Source organism: Anneissia japonica, unplaced genomic scaffold, assembly GCF_011630105.1.
Source record: "Anneissia japonica isolate Jap-2015-1 unplaced genomic scaffold, ASM1163010v1 scaffold287748_len1686314_cov196, whole genome shotgun sequence".
NCBI lineage: Eukaryota > Metazoa > Echinodermata > Crinoidea > Comatulida > Comatulidae > Anneissia > Anneissia japonica.
This window is the reverse complement of record NW_022727190.1, coordinates 1,600,138-1,623,027: the sequence shown is the minus strand read 5'-3', so window position 1 is coordinate 1,623,027 and position 22,890 is coordinate 1,600,138. Positions and strand designations below refer to the sequence as shown.

The 22,890-nt window shown below is 32.1% G+C and overlaps 1 protein-coding gene across 4 annotated transcripts in view; it reads left to right on the top strand.

Annotated features, from left to right (window-relative positions):
- Positions 1–22,890, top strand: part of LOC117113521 (SH3 and cysteine-rich domain-containing protein-like) — a 46,337-nt gene that overhangs the window by 967 nt on the left and 22,480 nt on the right. For 2 of the 4 annotated variants that reach the window (XM_033256878.1, XM_033256875.1), the window contains exons 2-10: positions 5,726–5,875; positions 8,395–8,475; positions 10,303–10,373; positions 11,329–11,446; positions 14,058–14,661; positions 15,240–15,331; positions 16,214–16,297; positions 21,610–21,688; positions 22,049–22,283. In XM_033256878.1, the coding sequence (XP_033112769.1) occupies positions 5,747–5,875; positions 8,395–8,475; positions 10,303–10,373; positions 11,329–11,446; positions 14,058–14,661; positions 15,240–15,331; positions 16,214–16,297; positions 21,610–21,688; positions 22,049–22,283 (1,493 nt within the window). In that variant the 5' untranslated portion in view covers positions 5,726–5,746. Of the gene's footprint in view, positions 1–4,480; positions 4,674–5,725; positions 5,876–8,394; positions 8,476–10,302; positions 10,374–11,328; positions 11,447–14,057; positions 14,662–15,239; positions 15,332–16,213; positions 16,298–21,609; positions 21,689–22,048; positions 22,284–22,890 lie in introns of those variants that run through there. The other 2 variants (XM_033256876.1, XM_033256877.1) reach the window with 2 other exon arrangements.

The window sequence follows — 22,890 nt, the reverse complement described above, 5'->3', positions numbered from 1 at the left end:
CTGTTTCCTCTTACAATATACTGCCCTGCTTTAGCAACTATACAATATAGCGCCCTCAACTACTACTGTTTGAACAAGTTAAATTTTCTTAAAATATACATAGTTTGAGGGAACCTTAACTATAACAACATAAACAATTTGGTGTTTTCCTCCCTGTCCATTTTATCATCTATTTATCACCATCAAAGGCTCATTACATGAAATATATTCAATATCAACATGCATGCACTCCATCATACTCCCCACATTTATTTATTATTTGTTCAACAGTATTGCATGAGGGTGAGCCATCCAGCATGAGCTGATTAGACAGATGTAAAAACTTATTTTTTACATCTCAATAAGCTGATCATACAGAAGGTGCGCTTGGCATAACACATGTATTTAGAAGTAAATATCTTAATTTGATGTAAAATCTTGGATTTTCCTCCCAGATAAGACAGTCCCAATTCTGAAGTCAAGTCTCGGATAAAGCATCATATTGTTCTTACCTATTGGAGTACTGGGTTGTTGGCTTTTTGACAAGAAATCAATATTTTAATACTGTACACTAGTATTAATGCTATTAAGGCCAAGTTAAAAAAAAACAGTAGTTTCTCATCCTAATATTTTGAAAAAAGGAGAATGAGGGCACTCTTTCTTTTTTTTAATTTTTTATTCCGAGATGGCAAATCCAGGATGGTTGATGGGAAACAACTACTACTTTCTCACTTTTACCAAGTAGACACATTGAAAGCAAATATAAGAAGCACTAGACATGATTCATACCATCCCCAACCACGAACGATTGAGAGAGGAATTTTACTGGTGTGTTAGCCAGATTTTTGTACATTTCATGAAATAAATGAAATTTAAAAAAAAAAAAAATGGTGAGGCAGAGAAAATATATGCACGAGGGATGAGAAACTAGTAATATTTTTTATTTGGCCTAATACTAAAATGATATTATTATTGATGCGGACTAAAACATGTCAATAAAATTGTAGTAAAAAATATCATACATGTTTTATGCCAAGGTCAGATGCAACTCAAGGACATGTATTTTTCTTAAGAAACATGGATAAATATTGCCTGGTAACACATATTTTCTATAAATTCTGTAAGAGAAGAAATTACAAGAAGCCCAAGAGGTTTATAGATCCTAACATGAATTGGATTTCTCACAATTGGAAATTGAAACAGGTGGGACAGGGCGAGGTTGTTGATCTGATCCGGACACTCCTTTTGTGAAAATTCTGTTTACATATTTCACATAGAAACAAAAAAGTCATGTGGAATAATTTAAGTATTGAACATCATTCCTCTTAATCAACATTTGCTAGTGAGTGCGAGTTTATTTGTACCACCGATAATAACAGAGTGCCTATCTATTAATAATAAAAATAATAATAATAATAATAATAATAATAATAATAATAATAATAATAATAATACTGTTGTAATACTATATCTATGACATATTTTAATTGTTATTTGATCTTGTTTAATTATTTTACATCTTTAATTGTAAATTTATTTTTATATTCAGTATTATATATTATTTTGAATTAATTCATTTTGTAAATTGAGAATATGATTGATTGTTTTTTTCCCTATTCCTCATATGTATATTTTATATATATTTTTCATTTGATTGTTTCATTAGGGTTACTTAATCTTAATTGTTAATTCATATTACTATTAATTAGTTTCATATTCTCTTTTGACTTGTTTTATTGTATGTATTGAGGCTCCCTAACGATCAGCTTTGGCTGGGTGGACCACCCTCGTTAAAGGTTGTTAAAATAAAGTATATTAATAATAATAAACATAATCATAATATGAAATTTTGAGCAGATTCAGGAACTACATTTAAAGAACATGTCATTTTTTCTTAATCACAATATAATTTGTTTCTGGCATAAACAGAGGTCTATATTACTATTCATTGCTGTTCCTTGTTTTCCGATGATTTATTTTTCCTATAAAAAAAAAAAAAAGACAAAATGAAAATAACTTTATGGAACAGAAAACATGTCTAAACAACCATAAATCACTTATTAATCTGGATTAAATTTCTGTTATGATATCAATTTAATTTAATGACAATTATGATCCAGTTAATATAAACATATTAAATCATTTTATATTACCATCTAGCAGTGGGGCATACATTGTATGTGTTAATCTATTTAATAACCAGGTAATTAGCAATTTGTAATATCTATAACAGATTCATTATTCACTTTTTATTAGTGGATTTCTGTAGTTCTTATATGCAGATCATAGAATATCTCTCAATTATGCTGAGTTAATATACGTTTTAGCAGTTATGTGCAGATTGAATTTACTCTGTAATTCCATCCAAAAAGCCTGGTAAATCAACTGTGAAATTAACTAGTTTATTTTTAGTATTATAGTCTCTGATCCACTGATTTACTGAAATAAGTCACTATCAGGAGATGTGCTTTCAAAGAGAAATTTCAACTTCTTCTGAAATTGTGTGCCATTTGCAAAGGTTTGTGGACTTAACAGTACTAAGCAAGATTATGGTCAAACACTACCACCAGAAATAGGCATGGTGAATTTATTATTTATTCATTAGAACATATGCCTTTTGTATCGGCAGCTCCCGACAGTCAATTAAATATATTTTAAGTTATCTCTTTTGATTTTATATTTATACAGTATGTGTCTTTTAACTTTTGTGAATGTTTAATGTTTTGACATTTCTGAAAGGACAAATGGATGTGATTAGCTTAACTATGCTTAATACAAACTACATGGAAAAAATCAGTAAAACAAAGAAAAAGCAAAATTTAATTGAACAACATACTAATTTATTATGTGTTGAGTGACAATATCTTGCCAGTGCTATGAATGTAGACAATAAAACCTGGAATTGTTAATGCAAAAAATATGCTAACTGGAATTTGAACTTTATGGCTTAGTCTTCAATGTTATATTTAATTTTGTAAGTAGTAATATTTATTTACTAATCATTTCACATAAATTAAACTAAGTATTTTGCCCAGATAAATAATAGACAGATTCAGTGAGGTTTGTTGTTTGTGTTACAGTGCGATCAGCGTGAAAGTATAGGAATAGGTAATGTTATGGTTACGAAAACAACCACCCACTGTTAACATGAGAAACAAACGGCAAGGCAAGGCAATACGATTGTTCAAAATAGTGTTTATTTACTTATTCTAGCATTCTCCTTGCATTGTGGTGAAAGCCCAAAGCTGCTTATTTATCTTCATAAATTAGCTGAATCATCAAAGAAAACAATTTTAATATTGATTAATTAGATAAAAATTTGAAATGTAATAATAATAATAAATAATATTTTTTGGGAAACGTCACTTTTTTATCAATGGAAGGTGCATTGAAAGGAAATTACATAGTCAAAAAAAAGATCACAAAACAGCAAAATTTTCCCTATCAAAAATAAAAGATAACTAATACAATTTTACATACTAAAAGTACTGAAATTTTTGAGCCAACAAAGCAACCAATACCTGTTGATTAATAGCCATTTACATAATAAATATTTAATTAAATAATTCCTAATGTAAGGTATGTCATAGAGTTTTTAAGTTAATGGGATAGTTTTCCCGGAGCCTTACTGGAAATCCTGAACACATCCAGACTTAAGTAATGTAGTAGAGAATTCAAGTATTCAGATATAGACTCAAGTAGAAAACCAATAAGCCTACAATTGTACAAAGATAATTTCTGAAGATGAATTTGAATTGTGAAGTAATAAATCATTTGTAGGTCTTAGGATTTAAAATTATGTATTTCATATCAGTTAATAACAATCATCCAGTGGCATTAAATACCCATTCAGGTAACAAAATACATTGCAAGGGAATGCTTTGTAATTCTTTGGGTGAGAAAATTAAAAGGTGTATCAAGACAATAAAATGGCAGCACAACAATTTTAATGTTGCTTTCACTTAATTGTTTTATGATTTTTATGAACAAACTGGATGTACATCTGTCTCTTATACACATCTTCTATGACATATTTTAATTGTTATTTGATCTTGTTTAATTATTTTACATCTTTAATTGTAAATTTATTTTTATATTCAGTATTATATATTATTTTGAATTAATTCATTTTGTAAATTGAGAATATGATTGATTGTTTTTTTCCCTATTCCTCATATGTATATTTTATATATATTTTTCATTTGATTGCAAAATACTGAAAAACAACAATGCTGTGGGAAACAATGGCTGGATCTCAGTAGAGATAGAAAAATGATAAGCAACAGCTAAAAAGTAATATATATATATATATATATATTATCTATTTTAAATAAAACCTCATATAGCCAATGGCAATGCATGGTGGGTAATTTCACAGCTGTCAGGTTCAGGCCTAAGCTATCAAACATGTAAAGCTATAACAGAATCCACAAGGGAGAACTGACCCACTTATTATGATGTGGATCATGTGTTGGTTATCATTTACAGAACATGATCTTTAACAACTTCGTTAACACTCAAAATATATCTGGTGTTACAAGTAAAGCTAGTCAAATCGTATTAGATAGTGAGGATTTGCAGACTACTCTACGCATTTTTACTCTAGTTTTGTGGACTAGCGGTTGTCTTTAGAATAGCTCTGTATTGTATATTTTATAGTGAAACATTCTCCGAATTCTACACATTCAAAAGCGGTAAGCCATGTGAACTTGTTCTATGTTATATTGCTTAGAGTAGTGATAGGAAGGATACAAATGAATGTTCCTATTTGAGTCTTATCATTTTCTAATCCCCTCAAGATGTATTTTTTATTGTAAATATATGAAATAATGATTGATTGACTGTACAGTTAGATGTGAACTGTCATTCCTAACATGCATGATATATTGCGAATACAGCTACATCTTCAGAAGTGTGTAGGTGTCTTAATGTATTCTATGCAGCACTGGTACCACACTTTGTGTTTGTATTTCAATAATCATGTTATTCATTTATTCATCATTCTAGTTATTTGACTTAAAAGGGTTATTCTTCCAATGAGGCTGATATTAAGGACCTTATACATTAAAAATAATAATGATAATGGTGATAGTAATATGTTACTTAATAATAATAATAATAGTAATAATAATCATCATCTTATCATTGTCATTATAATCTTATCTTCATCTTATTCAGTCATATCATCACTATCAACATGATATCTTTATTATCACTATCATATCATATCATCATTCATTATCATAATATGATCATCATCATTATTATCATTATCATTCACATCTTCATCATTATACTGTCATCATTATACTGTCATTTTTATCATCATCAGTATCATCACTATCATCATCATCATCATCATCATCCTCTTTAACCTCATCTTCCTTTATTTTGAGTATAGTTCCAAATGTGTTGGTCAAATTGTCGCCATGGAGCTTCTAAAGTTATATTCCTTATCTTACCATGTACTTATATGAAAAATGAAATCTTCCGTCTCAAGCATGTTTAACTGTCTCTTGAGATAGTAGTCATGTACACTGTTGCAATATATGAAAAATATGCACTATAATCGTGAACAAATTATACATAGTGAGACTATTTTTCCTTCCAATGACAGGATTAGGGAAAAAAAAATGCAATTAGTGTTAGTTTTCTTGATAGCCATACACTATCAAATATCCATTCGTCTTCCACTGGTATCAATAATGCATGTGAAATTCAAAGTGTATAATTATTCAATTCACAGTTGTGTGATCAAGGAAAACGGATGGATGCTATTGTGACGTTAACCAGAGCAGTTGATGCCAAAGAGAACATTGGAGACATGCAGTTTCCTAGCAACAAGCCCAAGACCTCGCAGTACATGTTTACCAAACCTGAGGCGAGCGTAACTGGTGTAAGTGGAAATTTATTTTATTAAAGCCCTGTCCAGACTATCAAATTTTATTTAACAAAAACATGTGACATGCCTAAATATGGTCATGATGACATCACATCATGACCATATATAGGCACACGATGACTATATATGGGCATACAACAGTTTTTTGTCAAAGGAAATTTGATAGTGTGGAAAAAGCTTAAGAAAGCTTAGTTTTTCAAAAAGCAAAAATCCCAGTTAATGATTTGCATGAGTAGCTCAGCTGGCATTTAGACATACCTCCAGAAAGAAAATCTAAGATTTACTTTGAATTTTGCATGCAGTGTCAAAATTAGTTTTTTGATTGGCTCATAAACTTGAAAAAATTCTATCATGAACAGATAATTTCACATAAGTTTACCTTCATAATTAGTCCAAGTGCGTTTTCAGGAAGGATAGGCCTTTACCCGTGGTACTACGGTATAAGAGGCTACATTTCAGCCAATCACAGTATAAAGGGAATAGGATGTTAACATTTGCAACAGCATTATTGAGGCTTGGCCTTTATGATTACATGGAAACCTGAGAACTCCACTTTAATTAACTACCAGTACACGATCAGCAATCAAGAGAAAGAATATATATGTACTTAATTACTTTTTCATATTAACTTACATGCTGAATCTCCAAGGCTAGCTTTGCTTGCAGTCTAAGAATTTAATTAAAATGTATTCATAAAAAAAAATTGCAGTCTGACATTGGACTGACTACATCATTAATTGAATATGTCCTTAGTTTCATAGATGTAATTAGTTATAAGGCAATAGTCTATATCTTATAACTACTCCAAAATTATTCCTTTACTGAGATTAATGGAATCGACATTAGAGACATACCTTAAAGCTACATGGTTATAGTCGTTGTCAATGTATCTTTATATTTGGGATTCTTTAAATTTACCAATATAAAACAACTTGGTAATCACTGTAATACCCTATTCAGACTACACTCCGTTGCGATCGGTTGCGATGTAATTGATGGTATCAGTGGTAATCTAAAACTCCTGATCACAATCAACGAGCCCATTCAGACCAACACAAAATAAATTTTACATGATAGGGCCTGGGCCTCCGGTGGCTAGGCCTATGTTGACTGACCTCAGCCAAACAGTGGAATTTGTTGTGATTCTTTGCGAATGGGGTGTAAGAGTTGATAGTGATGATGTTGATGTTCACAGCAGTATTTATTGGACCTTTTCACTAAACCAGCTCCAGGATATTGTTGCTAAGTTCCCACAAAGAGATAGCATAAATGCATGTACACACATGTATTTGTGGGACAATGTGTGTTTGTTAAACAAGCACATGTTTACTTTGATGAATCTCTTTCTTTTAATAACCATGTAAGTCACATTACTAAAACTACTAACTTTCACCTACATAATATTGCTAACATCGGAAAATATATTTCAAAACACACAGCTGCTATATTAATAATGCATTGGTCACGTCCCATCTTGATTACTGAAACTCACTTTTCTACTCATTACCAAAAACTGCAATAAATCGCTTCAACGTCTCCAAAATTCTGCTACACGTATTTTAACACTTACCTCTAGATGCTCACATATATCACTGGTCCTTTATGATTTACATTGGCTTCGTATTGAGTCTCGTATCAAATATAAAATCCTGTTCTTAACGTTCAGAACACCTTTTCACCAAACAACCAATTTACCTTGTTGATCTCATTCATGCTTATGTCCCACCTACTTGCCTCCGTTCTTCAAATAAAAATCTTTTAGTTGTTCTTCGAATTAACACCAAAACATTTGGTTATAGATCATATTCATTTTCTGTTGCATCCCTTTGGAATTCATTGCCGAAACATATTTTTGATCACCATCAGTTGTTGTTTTTAAGACTAAACTTAAGACGCACCTTCTTACCATCTGAATGTTATGCGCCTTTGATTTTTAATTCGGTATAGTTGAAATTGGCGCTATATAAATTTTTGTTATTATTATAATTATAATGTCCTGACTGTTATGACACTCCTGGAAATTCGTCATATATTATCGCTATTATATTTCTTATAATCAATATTTACCTATGTTACTGATCAGTTGTAAAATGAAGAAAAATTTTTTTTGTTTCTGTTTATTATTTATTTATGCACACAATACATGTGCCTAGGATTGTCAATAGCGAATATATCACTGTGGCAATCCCTAACACAAGACAATCCCTAACACAAGACAAACATACACGCACAATGCTTTACACAAACTAAATCTTAATATGAGATTTAGGGAGTGGAGTTGTTTTGGTCGTGAGAAAAAATCCACCACACACAGGAATTGAACCCAGGACCCTAGGATTGGAAGGCAAGCATCTTAACCACCAAGCTATTCAACTCCACTCGTTTTATTAGATCGTTTGTCCTGTGGTTAACAGAGACAATAGACTTAAAAAGTGTAGTCCATTAGTATATTAGTATAAATTATCATTCATACTCTATATATTACATGATCATTCTGATTTTTTTTCCTGCAGGATTTTTCACAGGGTAAATTAATCCACCACCCTTCAACAGACCAGAGCTTGCAGATGACCCAAGGTCAACTTATGAAAGAGGTAATTCAATTTTGGTTCTCTTCTACTGGTGGCAGTTACCCTATTAGATCGTTGTGATTATTTCTCGCGTTCCAAGTGGTAGTCGCCTCATATGATTGTGTGACTGATTCTTGCCTTCCAGTGACAGTTGTCCCATAAGATCATGTGACTGATTGTCACCTCCCAATGGAAATGCCCTAATGAGATCATGTGATTGATTCTCAAATGGTCATTTTGCCAACATTCACATTTTGCTTAGCTATAAGAGGATGAAATACATTAATTGAATCAGAATATGTCTATGTTGCTAATAATCTCTACATGTGTTTCATTGCACATTCTGATCATTCGCATTGGACAATAATGAGTACTTCTTTGCAGACCTTAAGTGCTTTCAAATATACGGTATGAGAAAAAAAACATATGGTGAAAGTACGATGAATCTGAACTCGAATGATAATACACTACAAATATATTACTGTACATATCAAAGTTGATAGGCATCACAAATCATGCCAATGATTTACCATTTATTGAATTATTCGCAATCATTACTGCTTTGTTAGTTCAATTAATTGAGGTTATGTTACATATGATGACATATATACGCAACATCACAAGATGGGGTCATGAAAGTAGTTATGGATCTAAAAAAAGATGTGGTTCCCATCTTACAGTGTGTAAGAGGATAAATAAGTGGTTTACACAATTCTAAAAAAATCATTGATATTTTAAATTTTTTAGTGGAGCTATAGGTTTCTGTTTAAGATGCTGACATTCAATCACAGGGTCCTTGATTCAAATCCTACAATGTTGATGGAGTTGAGCTGTAGTTTTTGTGGATACTAGTCTTCCTATCCTAGGGTCCTGGATTTAAATCAAATATAAGCCAGGGTATTTTCCCACATAAACAAATATGCTCTAAGACCCACAATTAGAAAATTGCTCAATTCAGCCTGTTTAGTACCAAAATTGATTCTTAAGGTTCCTGGGAGGTGCTGAATATTCTTACGGGAGGATGTTCTCAAGACTCCAAAGAAAAGGTGTATTGGCTTTGACATATATTCTTTGAAGGGAGAGATCTTCTTGAAAGATTAGCTTCCCTGGATCCGCCACTGATATTGTGTCACCTGTGAGTGTCACCTACGATTAATGTGCTTCTAAAAATAGCGCACATGTATGTAAGTGACACAGGTTGCGATAATAATTCAAAGCATCATAATCTAATCATGGTACTGCAGTCTGATGGTTATTTAACCTGTACTGACCTTTGAGGCAATAGTAGAAATTATAGCTGGACTTGGGTATGTTGTAGGTATTGCACTTCTCTCCTGATACTTGCATACAGTTAACATATGACAGTCATTAATGATGACAAGATATAATAATGGTTATTGAATCCCATAAACATGAAAAGATTTCAAAGCAAAAGAAGTCACTTTGATATCAGCCTTACTAAATTTAATGAACTTGTTTGCCATTTTGTTTTACCTTATCTTTGTATTTATTTTTATGAATTATCTTTTATTTATATTTATCTTCATATTAATTATTATATTTTATCTTTATATTTATTGTTTATTATTTCAATGTTTTTTTTTTATCTTATGTGTATTTTTTACATTTATATTTGTTTTTTTTGTATTTATTTTTATTACTTATCTTTTATTTATATTTACCTTCATATTAATTATTATATTTTATCTTTATTATATTGTTTATTATTTCAATGTTTTTTTTTATCTTATGTATATTTTTTACATTTATATTTGTTTCTTGTTGTTACGACAATAAAGCTTATATTTTGTATCGTAAGATCAATGATTAGATTCTATTTCTCTCTATTAGATTGATGATCTGGAGAATGAACTCAGTGACTTGAATGACAAACTAAACAAACAGAAACGTTACTGTGAAAGGTAAAACATTCTTGAAGATTTCTTTGTTCTTATTTTATAATTTCACTTTATTTAAGAAATTTAAAGCTAAACTTCTAAAATTTTGTTTAAAGAATTTGAAGATACATCACGTTTAATGTTGATATTAGGAAGGTGAGGTGGTAGAGGCATGTCCCACTCCCCCCCCCCACTCAAATTTGAGACTTATACGGTACATTTGTATTCTCTTTCCCACCTCAAAGGAATATTTTTTTGCTTTCCATTTCCCATATAACATTCAAAACCTTGATTGAAGCATGGAGGTATAAAATAGATATCTATTATTTTATTATTTTATATCTATTATTTTTATACCTCCATGATTGAAGTAAAAGTTCCATCAACCGATTGGGTATCCAAATGAGGTACATTCTAACCAATCAAACAGCCATTGTTTGACGATTGCTTAGCATATCATTAGACTAATGCATTGTAGTACAAAAACCCATTGCCTCATTTTCTACTAAAAGCTGATTTTCTGAGAAGTTATGATAAAGATTTCAATGTCAAAATGATAATAATGTACAGACACAGAGACTTTTAGACTAATGTCTTTTGTCCTAAGAAAAAAATGGTAGCAGGAAAAAAAAAAATGTCATTTGCCATCACTTCAGTTACTATTTTTAAGTAACAACCTACTGTATCAAAATATTCAAATAATTCACATCTAGTTTGCTTATAAATGAACTACTGTATACTTATTTGACCCTTTAACTTGGGCTGTGTTTATATAACGCACATGATGTGAACACAGACCTGGGATTACGTAACATTTTCTACTGCCTACAGTCAATCCTTGTTTATGTCCATAAATGTAATCTGAAAATGGATTTGACAGAAAATATCGTAATTCACAAAATGCTTTGTGGGATGAAATGTGGAAGATGTATATTTGTATTTTAATTATCAATCTTTCTTTTTTTTAATAAATAAAAAGCAATTCTCGTCGAGGTTCCAACGTAATCAAGAGGAGTAGTGAATACCAAACAGATGTTTATAAAGTTCGCAACGAGATGCGCAAAATTGAGATGATCATCAAGACAAAACAGTCTCAGGTTTGTGATTAATTCATTAATCATAATCAACTTTATTTCAGTATAATTAAAAAAAAAAAAACCTTTTAATAAGTGTACTTCATCTAGCAAAGCTGAACATTTGAGTAAGGCTATGTTCACACACACAGCGTAAGGCTGGCTTAAGCCTGGCGTAGCGTACGCCTTTATGTGTGAACTAGGCAGTGGCGTTGTTAAGGCCACTCACTATGCCACGTCCTTAACGTTATTAACGCTACCTGCAGACCCCAGATTAGCTAACGCCACTGACACCAGTGATGCTTGAATGATTTGACCTCATTTCAAGAGATTGACCAATCACGATTGCAATATGTGACCCAAGCTCACAAACAGGCTGTAAACTCGTCCTCAGGCCAAAATGAGTTTTTGTTATAATGGTATAGAACATATCATTTACTTTAAAATGACAGTTAAATGAACTCAAACGGGTGTCTGGAAGCAAAGTTATGACCGTTTGAATAAGTGTCATCTTATCAACTTTCTTAAATCAAGTTTTGAGAAAAATGCTTTTATTTTCGGCAGGTGTCTATTCATTTTTCATTAGCTCCCATCCGAAAATGGCTAAATTTTACCTCTTACAATTGGAATTTTAAACTTCAGGAATAGTAAGATTAATAGTTATATTTTATTTATTACACAAAAACCCAATTCACACAAAATTAACATTCTACGCCCTATTCTGGGTACCGAGGCTTGTTTCTCAATACAGTGCAGTGCGAGTTTACAGCCTGTTTGTGAGCTTGGGTCACATATATCAGCTACTTTGGTCTCTTTCCTGTGCTCATCTATGAATGAAAATGGTAAAGGGGTTCTTTTTCTATTGCATTTTACTTAGTTATAATGTATATGATTTGTTGATTATGTTTTGTAAGATATTTTAACCTATTTAGACTGTCTATTAAAACTTGCAACATTAACAACTGTTCAATGCTAGCTGAAAAACCAGAAGTAAATTGTTCATTTAAAATACAATAATCATATAAGTTCACTTCGAACAATTCACAGATTTAAAAGTTTTCATGATACACTGTTAATTTTACTACAGTTAAGAACCCGTACATTATTTAAAACTGAAAAATATTCCCCCATAGTTTAACGAACACTTTGGAATTTTAATCCGTGGATTAGCTTACGCCTGGCTTAAGCCACGCCACGCCAGTCTTACGCCGTGTGTGTGTGTGTGTGTGCCATAATCTCTGTTCAATGACCAAAAAATTGAAAAACAAAAACCACTCAAAGGCGAAGCCAGAGGGGGGACACAACACTTTCAGAATAGATAAGTGGGTATCACTTATTAAACATTGATCATGCATTGAAATAAAAAAATTTAAAAGCAAAGTACCCCCCCCCCCCCAACCATTGAATCGGCACTTGCCACTTGCTACGGTACAATTTAACCAAAAGGTCATGAAGTGTGGGTCATAAATCAAAACACTAAACTACATTACTGTTGTGGTTATTGCTACACACATCAAAGCTTAGACATGATTGAAAATCAAATAGCTAAGTTAGAATTTCTATATATTATTGTCCATTACAACCTAATATACTTGAATGATATAATTCAATATTTAAATTGCTTATTGTATAAGTGATTGAGAAACTAAAGTGAAGAGAAGAATTACCCGCATGTGTAATATCATCCAGGAAATATTAAAACATTCTGACATTCTAGCTGAAGGGTAGAAATATCCTGTTTGGTTGAAGTGAATATGTAGCGAGTTGGTTAATGCAACAAGAAATCAATTTATTACAATACCACCTTTTACAACTATTCAGTTTCATGGCTGTTGTTGTTTGGATTAATAACCGCAATCTTCGTTCACTTCGCTTACTTAACATGCTGACTCTGCGTTACCAGTAAACAAGTGAGAAAGTATAATAGCTTTTTAAAGGTCATATGCCAAGCAAGTTGAGTCTTAACAATGCATTCACTTTATGATGCTTGTGTAATTAATGGTGCATCAACACCGTCATTTATCAGGCGGTGTTGTGTCGCAGTTGTCCTCGCTCTAATCATACTTTAATCTATGGGTAAGATCGCTTGTATCGTTGATTGTTTCCCTTTGACAAATGTCATCAGCTCTCTCCTCTTCTGACTACTACATACGTCATGTGTTGCTGATAACACAAGTCAAAAACATCATTGATTCTAATTGCATAATTAGAGAAGAATAGAAATACTGTGCGCCTCAGGCGTATATGTCGATATTAACATCTTAAATGCCATGTTAACACACATTAGCGCAAGTGTTTTGACTGTGTGTTTATTTAACTATGTTCTTCATATGTTATGAATGTAATTAAAGGAGTTCGATAAAGTTCATGTGAATTAGCTTTATTTACAGTGACTCCTTTTATTTGGAACATGTTATTAAAAGAGTTACAGTTTATGAGATTTTACTGTGTGTATTACTGTGCTCATCATAATTTCTGAATGTAATTAAAGGAGTTATATAAAGTTCATGTGAATAACTGTTAGAATTTCTATAACTCTACTGCTAACATGCACAAAGACCCTCAATATAATAACAAATTTGTATATACTGTACTTATAATCTCAAAGGCTAAAAATAATTTTTTATACCTTTAGTTGGAGCTCTTTTCCTCTGAAGGGGTAGCCATCAAATCAGTCAACGGAATCCAAAAAAATGATTACATTCGCAAAAGTTCTAACCACATCAGTAAAATGCAGAATGACCTTATACGTAAAGAGTTTGAAGTGACCTGTAAAGAAGTTGAAGATTTCACGAATCGGGAACCGGATTACCTACGAGATGACTTCAAACACATCAAGAGAGAAAACGGACGGAGCAAAAGAGAGCCTGAACAAATGCGCAATGAAGTAAACGACGTAAAGAAAGATGGTGTCAATGGACAGATTATAGATTATGGTGTAAGGCGTAACAGTGTTGGTGTGAGAAAAGAAAAGGAGAAAAAGGAAAAAGAGACTGAAATTAAGAAAAGTGAGAAAGATGCTGAGAATCGGAAGACTGATAAAGATGAGTCTGTGAAGAAGGAAGAGAGTACAGAGGATCAAAGTTCGTCCCAGTCTAAAAGTTCTTTTGAGCGTGCATTATCAGAATCGAAGGATGCAGTAGCGGAACTTCTTGAGAAAGGTGGTAGGCAGCATGTTTTTCAGGATTACAACTTCAAGAAACCGACATTTTGCGATCAGTGCCGTGGACTCTTAAGAGGTAAGATCAATATTTAATTAATGTCTTGCTTTGATAATTCTTTAAAATTTACTAAAAGATTTAATTTTGCATGTAGTCAGAGCTAAAAGACATATTATTCTAATATTAAACTACTATTACTATTGGGTCTATATATAATTTGCTTTTAATATGCGTAAATTTACTAGAATAATTATATTTGAATACATTTACATTATTTTATATACATTTGTTTATATATTACAGCACAAACAAAATCAGTTAAAGTAAAAAATTATTAATTCACAATTATTTTTTGTTTAACTTTGCTTGACTATATTCTGTATTTCAGTCTCATAATGAAGGGCATTACTTGAAAATGTCATTTCATATCTCTGGCATCAAGCCAGCCAGTATATACAACCAGTTTACAGAAAACATTATTTTACCTGGCAAAACCTCAAAATATACAGTATGTCGTTTTTGGTACAAAACCAAATGTTAATTTTTCAGGTATTTCATTACGAAGTTGTAACAATCTTAGACATGTAAAATGCTTTTTATATACAAATACACATGATATAGGCTTCTATCAAACTACATTTATGTCTTGTTTAAAGGTTTGATCAAGCAAGGATTGAGGTGCAAGCTGTGTAAAGTCTCAGTGCATCATAAGTGCCACCGATCCGTGCCTGCGTGCCGGGGGGCTCCGGTAAGCTTTCCTCAAAATTTTATTTCATATTGAATAATAACCAAGTTCCTTCATGGAGTAGAGTTGCTTTTGGTTTTTAGGAAAATATTTTTTTTGTATACATGCAAATGTTCTTTTCCTTGAAGATGGAACATAAGAACAATGTGGTATTAACTGAGTAATGTTTATTGTAACTTTATTTTTCCAAAATAATAACAAAATATTGCTAGTGATCTCCTTTTTAAATTTTCCAAACCATTCTTGTTACATATCAATTTTTGTTCCATTCCTCTTTTCTTTGAGACTTCAGCGCAATATTGATATAAAAGGATGTCCTAAAAAATTATCTATCTCAGAAAACAAACCAACTTGTATATTCAACTTCCATTCCCTTGTACGTCACAGTGTATTATATATTTATCTGTGTGTATGTTTATGTAATGTTATTCTCTATAGTTTACCATATGTAATTTATATATATATTTATGGATTTTACTACTAGCAGATAATAAAAATAAATAGAATTGAATAATGTCCCCATAAACATAGTTATGTATCTATTATTAGACTGAAAATTGGAAAAGCATGCTCGTAAAAATGAAAAATTATGTTTTCGTTGACATTAAAGATAAGTTTACTAACACGGTTGGTTACAATAACTGTACTCATCGTAGAAATGCTTGATACTCATCCAAACATTTGTCGACTCTGTTGATGATAATTTCATTCTCGTTGAATGTGTATTAAAAACATAAGTGTATAGTTGTAGAGTCTATCTCATTATAAATATAATTTCCACACATCATGTCAAGTCGATTTTAATTCCCATTATTATTTAACCCTCCTTCCTTTTGTGGTTTTTATTTTTTCCATTAACTGTTTCTTGATTTCCTACAAATCTAGCAAGAGCGTCGGCAGAAATTTAAGCTGTTTCGAAAGCATTCTAGTCTGTCGGAAGTGGAGACTGACGTCGAAAAGAAATCTTGGGTACTGGTGACCTATATATCTGTCTGGCTACCATCAAGCTATCATCATAACTCTCTTTGCATGTAAAGACTAAACTTCTGGAACATTTAGGCCATATATTTCAAATTGTTATTAGCCTCATGTTTTTGTAATTTTGGACATATATTAATTGTCATATTATATATGTCTGATTCTTCAAGTATGTGGGTTATAAACTTCAGAATGCAATTTCCAAAATTGGCAAATTTTAAATGGGTAGTAAAAGCGTGCTGTGGAAAGACATGTATTTTAGTTTTATCCGGCCAAAAATTCCAGAATGTTTAATCATATTCTTTTCTCATTACAGCACTTGCAATACTGCATAGGCAGTTTTGAATCTTTCTTTGGTCATCAGCATGTCATTTAGTCGTCTGTCATCATCATGTGTTGTGCCATTATTGTCTATTTTATATATATATACATATAAAATGAAACCATTTAAAAACTTCTCATTGCTTTACTTTTGATGACTGAAACTGACCTATTATAATATATAACAAATCTTTTTTTTTTTTTTTTTTGATCTCTCAAAACGCAAAAATATAATTGTACATTTTTATTTTCAGTTTTTATTATGGTATCATTAATTGCCTTGCATAAAATGCCTCGTACCGAGGTGGGCCAAGGTTTTATTTCTTTGTTTTCTGGTTGTTTGTCTTGTTTTGTATCTCTGCCGCATGATGCAAAGCCTATTGCAGTGGGTAGGTGTAAAGGGCAGCTGTGGAGCGAAGGATGAAGTAATATCTTAATTAAATAAGTGATCAACACAAAAGATTGTGCACATTGTACGTAATACAAAGATTAATCATAAACATGATTAATGTTGCTGAGATTTTTTACCTTCAGAATGGTAATGGTTCAATCACTTGCTAAATACAAGATAAATGAACTTAGAGAACACTCTGCATGTCTTTCATTTATGTGGAAAAGTGAAAATTCAATTCTGTTTTCTCTAGGCTAATTATTTAGGAAAACAAATTTTACTTGTAACCTTTGTATAAGTGACAATAAAAGAATCTTCAACTAAAATTGTTGATAATTGAACCAAAAGGACGCATGTAGATACTAAAGCCGCCACAGAATTGAATGACTGAATTTGTTTCAGACATCATAAATTAGTATTTTTAGGCTGGAATTTATCCTTATTTATCATTAGTTAACTTGCAGTTTAAGCTCTTTGGAGCTGCATGTAAGATTTGAAATGCTTTAGCTACAGGATGCTCTGCCCCATTAAATATTATTTTTCTATTTTTTATAAATATTTTGTGATTAAACATATATTAGAATTTATTTCAATTCTTTTTTTTTGGGTAATTATTTATTCCCATGGGAATAAAAAGTATAAAACATAACATAGGTACAATTACCATTCCATTCCATTTTGCATTCACTTTCTGACATTTCTTTTATTTATTTATTTTTTGCTTCTGTTTATAATATATTTATAATCAGCTCTTATACAGTAGGTGTCCTTCAACTGCATAACATTTCTTGCGTAAATTCAGCATAAACATTCATTTCTTTTGTGCTACTACCAGCTTTGTCTATCTAGTTCATATCAAAATAATGTACACTTGATTAAACAGCCATGTTGATTAAACACAATCTAACATAAATGGAGTCGGCAATAACATGTACTTCAAGACAACGTACTCTGTAAATGATATTAGCATTGTGAATGTTAACCTACACAGTACAGACAATTACATTAGCGCCTGTATTTTGTCCCTTGAGAAATGAAGCAGGCACATTAACTGTACGATTTACAGTCTTCTGTCTAGAATTTGCGAACGTTCCATTTTGAAACCCTGCACACCGGTAGAACTTCTCTACATGCTTTTTGTTTACATAAGCTAGTAATTTATTTATCCAGCTTAAAATGTGGGAAATTTAAATTCTATTAAAACATGCAAAAGGACATTGTTAAAGTATGTCAAAATATGAGATATTTGAAAAGAATGACACTATACTATGAAATTTTAGATTATCAAAAACAAAATTATTGTACTCAAAATAACAATAATAATAATAAAATGATGATAATTAGCTTTTTTTCTACCTTCCCACATTGGTCACTTTTCGTGCTTGGATCTTCGTTTTAAATATAGTCCAAGCAAACCCTCAAATAGCAGAGATGCGCTTAGTAAAAATACACATAATTCAATACATTTCTTATATTATTAATAAACTGGTAATTAAACTATTATTTTAACACTTACAGTACGTAAATTTCTATAATTGGTATTTTCTTATTAGCATTTCAAACTAGTTAAAGTTAGGTTCAACACAAATTTATTCTGAAATGCATAAACAATCCTAGCTATCAACTTTTAAAAATGATGGAAAGTTGGTCGATGCGACAGAATACGAAATAGACTGAAAATCCACCTAATTTGACATGGTTGGGTTATAGTTATGGTAATAGTTAGAACTCTCCATTATATTTATCTTAATTTCAGTTCTCATTAATTTATTGTTCATATTTGGTTTTATACACAAGAAAAAAAAATACAGAACATTAAATAAACATCTTGTTTTATTGACAGACAATGTAAATATAGAATTTTCACTGATGTTTCTTCGGGGCATTTGCATACCTTAACACAATAAAAGTTGGTTAATTGTTTAATGTGGCAGATATGCATCTTGCGTAATAGATTGATGTCCGGCCGGCAGGCTTATACTTTGAGTACAGCACTAGATCTGGGGCAGGTAAATGCCTAACACAGACGATTAGTTTATCACTGTTCTTTCGGGCTTCGTTGGTGTCATCGTGTCTCTTGTCATCAGTCAATATTGCTTCACACTGTGTGATGCTATTTCTGTGATGGTTATTTTGGTTTATCTCAGTGGTGGATGTTGAAAGTAGACAATTGATAGATTCAGAGGATTTAAAAAATGGAGGAACAGATATGAAAAAACTAAGGGAAGAGGCAGAAGGCGTATTTTCTTTCTCTATACTAAATGGGTGAATTTAACAGTCAAAATTCTGTACTACCTGGTTATGTTTGATCATGATGTGAAGGCACGAGTCTACAAAGAGCTCAGTATAAGCTAGTCTTGAGTTGGCAAGTGATTTTCAAGTTATAAGTGATTGCCAACAAATGCAGGGGTGGATTTAGAGGGGATTTGGGGGGGGAGGGGTGCGCCCCCCCCCACCCCTACCCTTTTAAGGAAGTAAAAAAAAAAAAAAAAAAAAGAAAGAAAAAGAAAAATTGATCGCCCAAAACACCTCAGAGGTTATTTTTGGGCGTCTAGAAATCAAACATTCCATGGGGGCTTGTCCCTGGACCCCCAAAGCTGGTGTTATCTCGATTGGCCCCTACTTTCACCCCCTTTTCAGACATCTCTGGATCTGCCCCTGAAATGTAACTACTTGCCCAAAATGGCAAGTGAATATCTAAGAACAACAAGTGATTACACATAATGGCACCTGAAAAAGATTGTCAAAAAGGGCATCTGGATTGCCCAATGCATGCGATTGCCTTTAGCATGTGGTTGCCAATAATATTTTTTAAAATGGCAAGTGATTTTCTATTTAAAATATGAGGGATTTCCCAAGATTGCAATAATGGCCAAGTTGTTTCTCAAAATGGTATCATATCATTCCCAAAACAGCAAGCAAGGACCGACCTGCTAAGCTCTGCCCTTTGAATTGTTGTCCCAAAAACCAACAGACACGTTGTATGGTCTAAAGCTTGTGTGTGGGAAGTGTGCATATTTGCTGGTCCCATATTCTGGTCAGTTGTTGACATTCTGGAAAAGGTCTACTGCCTGAAATGGTTTGTGATTGTCCATAATATTGCAAATGATGTATCAAAAAATGCTAGCAATTATACAATATAGCATGTATTTATCCAAAACAGCATGAGATTTCCCAAGATGGCAAGTAATTGTCAAAAAAATGTAAGCATACCCCCAAAGTCAAGGGTCAGCCTAGGTTTCCTTACCATGTATATTTTTTACTCTCATGAAATCACAACTATTCCATAATTCTTAACTAGTATGGAAATTTTAGAATATGATTTTTTTTATTTATAATTATCATGCTTACCACTGCCATAAAATGTTTCTAATTAGAAATTTTTGTTTGTTACTAACAATTAAATAGATATAAAGCATTTAATAATCTGCTTTTTAAACTCTTTTACAATATAGCATCCACTAAGATCCTAATTTCTATTTGTTATTTATTATTATAATTTTTTTTTCTCCTCTGAATAGATGTTTTTTGCCATTTTACTAAATGAGGAAAATAATCTTTTATTATTCTCATCCTCTTCAAAAGATCTCTTTTATGATAAACGTTGCTAAACAACCTACAGGATTCCTCCAATTAAAGATCCAATGGCCTTCAGCAGCTTTGGTCTCTAATTAACATCTCAACGAGATTTGATTGACAGATAAACCGACTAATCAGCGAGCGTTATTTAGTCATGTGATCAAAAACTTTTTCTTGGACATTTTAATTTCCATAGACAGCTGGTTGTCAACGCGAAACATACGTGAGCCTAGGCCTAGATGTCTATGCTTGGTTATAGATACCCAGATTTACACAAGCAGTGCGCATCAGTGACTTGGCCTTTGCCAAGTCACTGAGGTTGACTGAATGCGACTTTTCCCTCTTCCTTTGGGATCGAAATACAGAGGCTTTTACAACAATTTCCCTGCCTGTTCCATGAAATAGATTAACACTATGAATATATGATTCATTTGCATACGGCCTACCCTGAATTCTCTTTTTTAAAGAAGGTTGATAGCAAAGAAAATGTTCGCCAACTCGGTAAGTCTAGCCGCCATTGTCTAAGGTTTTCGTGACTTTGTGGGCGGGGCTTCGCATTCTTGTCGACATGTCAATTAGAGTAATAAAGGTTGATTTACAATGTTCCAGGAGCTGCGGGCACCACATGTGGTGTTATGGTGCACTGTTGCTGATGCGCAGCCCCTGGACTGATTGTGCCAATAAAGTAAATGAAAAAATTAAAATGAAAAGACATTTGTTAATTTGGGACCACAGCAAAGTGGTCTTTGATTGGAGGTGGTCTTTAATTGGAGGGAAACCTGTATAACAAGCCTTTGCCTATATACATTGCACACTTATTAGCACTGCAACTATTATATACATTTTTATAAATAACTTATAATTATTTTACATTTTCATATAGCATCTGTGAAAGTAGTGTGGACTATTGAGTGATTTGCGATGCCACTATCGTTCATCCACCTTTGCATCAATTTTATTGCCAGTAATGTAAAATATTGCAACTTATATTAATGTATTTTTTTTTAACTAGTCTGAGAAACGCAAGCTCTTGCGGAGGCAGAAGAGTTCGTCAGAGGTGGAAGGACCACGAGATGAGACTCCGCGTATCGGTAAGAAAATAACGAGTTTTTTGAGAATGATTAATGATTCGGCCATGCAAATGCAACAAGCATTTCCACATCCTTTTTTGCTAATGACTTGACCTGCATTACAGCTAAGAATAGGATGAGGACATAATGATATTTTAATTTATAGAAGGAATAACGTAATTAATGTAAGAAAATACATACACCTGGAAACCTTTCCAAAGAAAATATATTTTTCCTAAAAATTCTATGACACTATACCTCAAAATTCTATCAATATTTTTCCAATTTGTTTGGAACATGGTGTGAATTGTGTTATTTATGAGGATTTTTTGTAAGGTCATATTTAATATTTGGGTAAATTTTACACTTTCAATTTTCTAGAAATTGACCCTGTGTACGAGGCCATCAAATCTGCATCAAGAATGTCAGTACGCAACCACGATGGATCCAGCAGTAGCCGACGAAAATCGTCATCTAGCCCAACCAGTCCAAATCATCGCCACACCACAAGCTCACCCGGTGAGCTTCTTGATTACTCCAATGCGGACAGTAGTAGTCGGGATTCACTAAGCCCAGGACGCTCCGGAGGAGCAACCCCAAAATCAGCACCTCATAGGTTTGTATATTCATATTATTATATAAGATTATTCATATAAAATTATACACTTATTATATAGATTAAAACAGACCTAAATGTTCTTAATTTAATGTAAGCCTAAATTTATTTTGAAAATATGGTTGGTGATACTATGGTAATAAATTCAAAGGTTAAAGGTTATTCATTTATACTGCGCAAAATACGAGAGTCTATGCACAGAACAAATGAGCAGATGTAACTGAAAAAGAAAAAAAAAAAGAAGAAAATCCATGCCAGCACCCGACCACATCCTCAGATTTTTTTTTCGGTGATTGGCTGTAATATAGGCATGTTTATTTATATTAATAATCAATTACAATTACAGAGTGTTGATACTCACATATCATTTACTTCACCAGTTAAAAAAAAGGAAAAAAATCATGGCTGACTGGCCAGATTGCCCAGAAGCTACATATCATTACAAAAATACATTCGTGTATATTAAAAATATATACCAGTATAAATAATTATACCTTATCTTGTTTCTCAAATTACTGAAGTAAATTACTTTTTTACAGGCATATATTTAATTCACAACCACTGGCAATTCTATTGCCAAGTCCTATTCACAATTTAGGCTAATTTT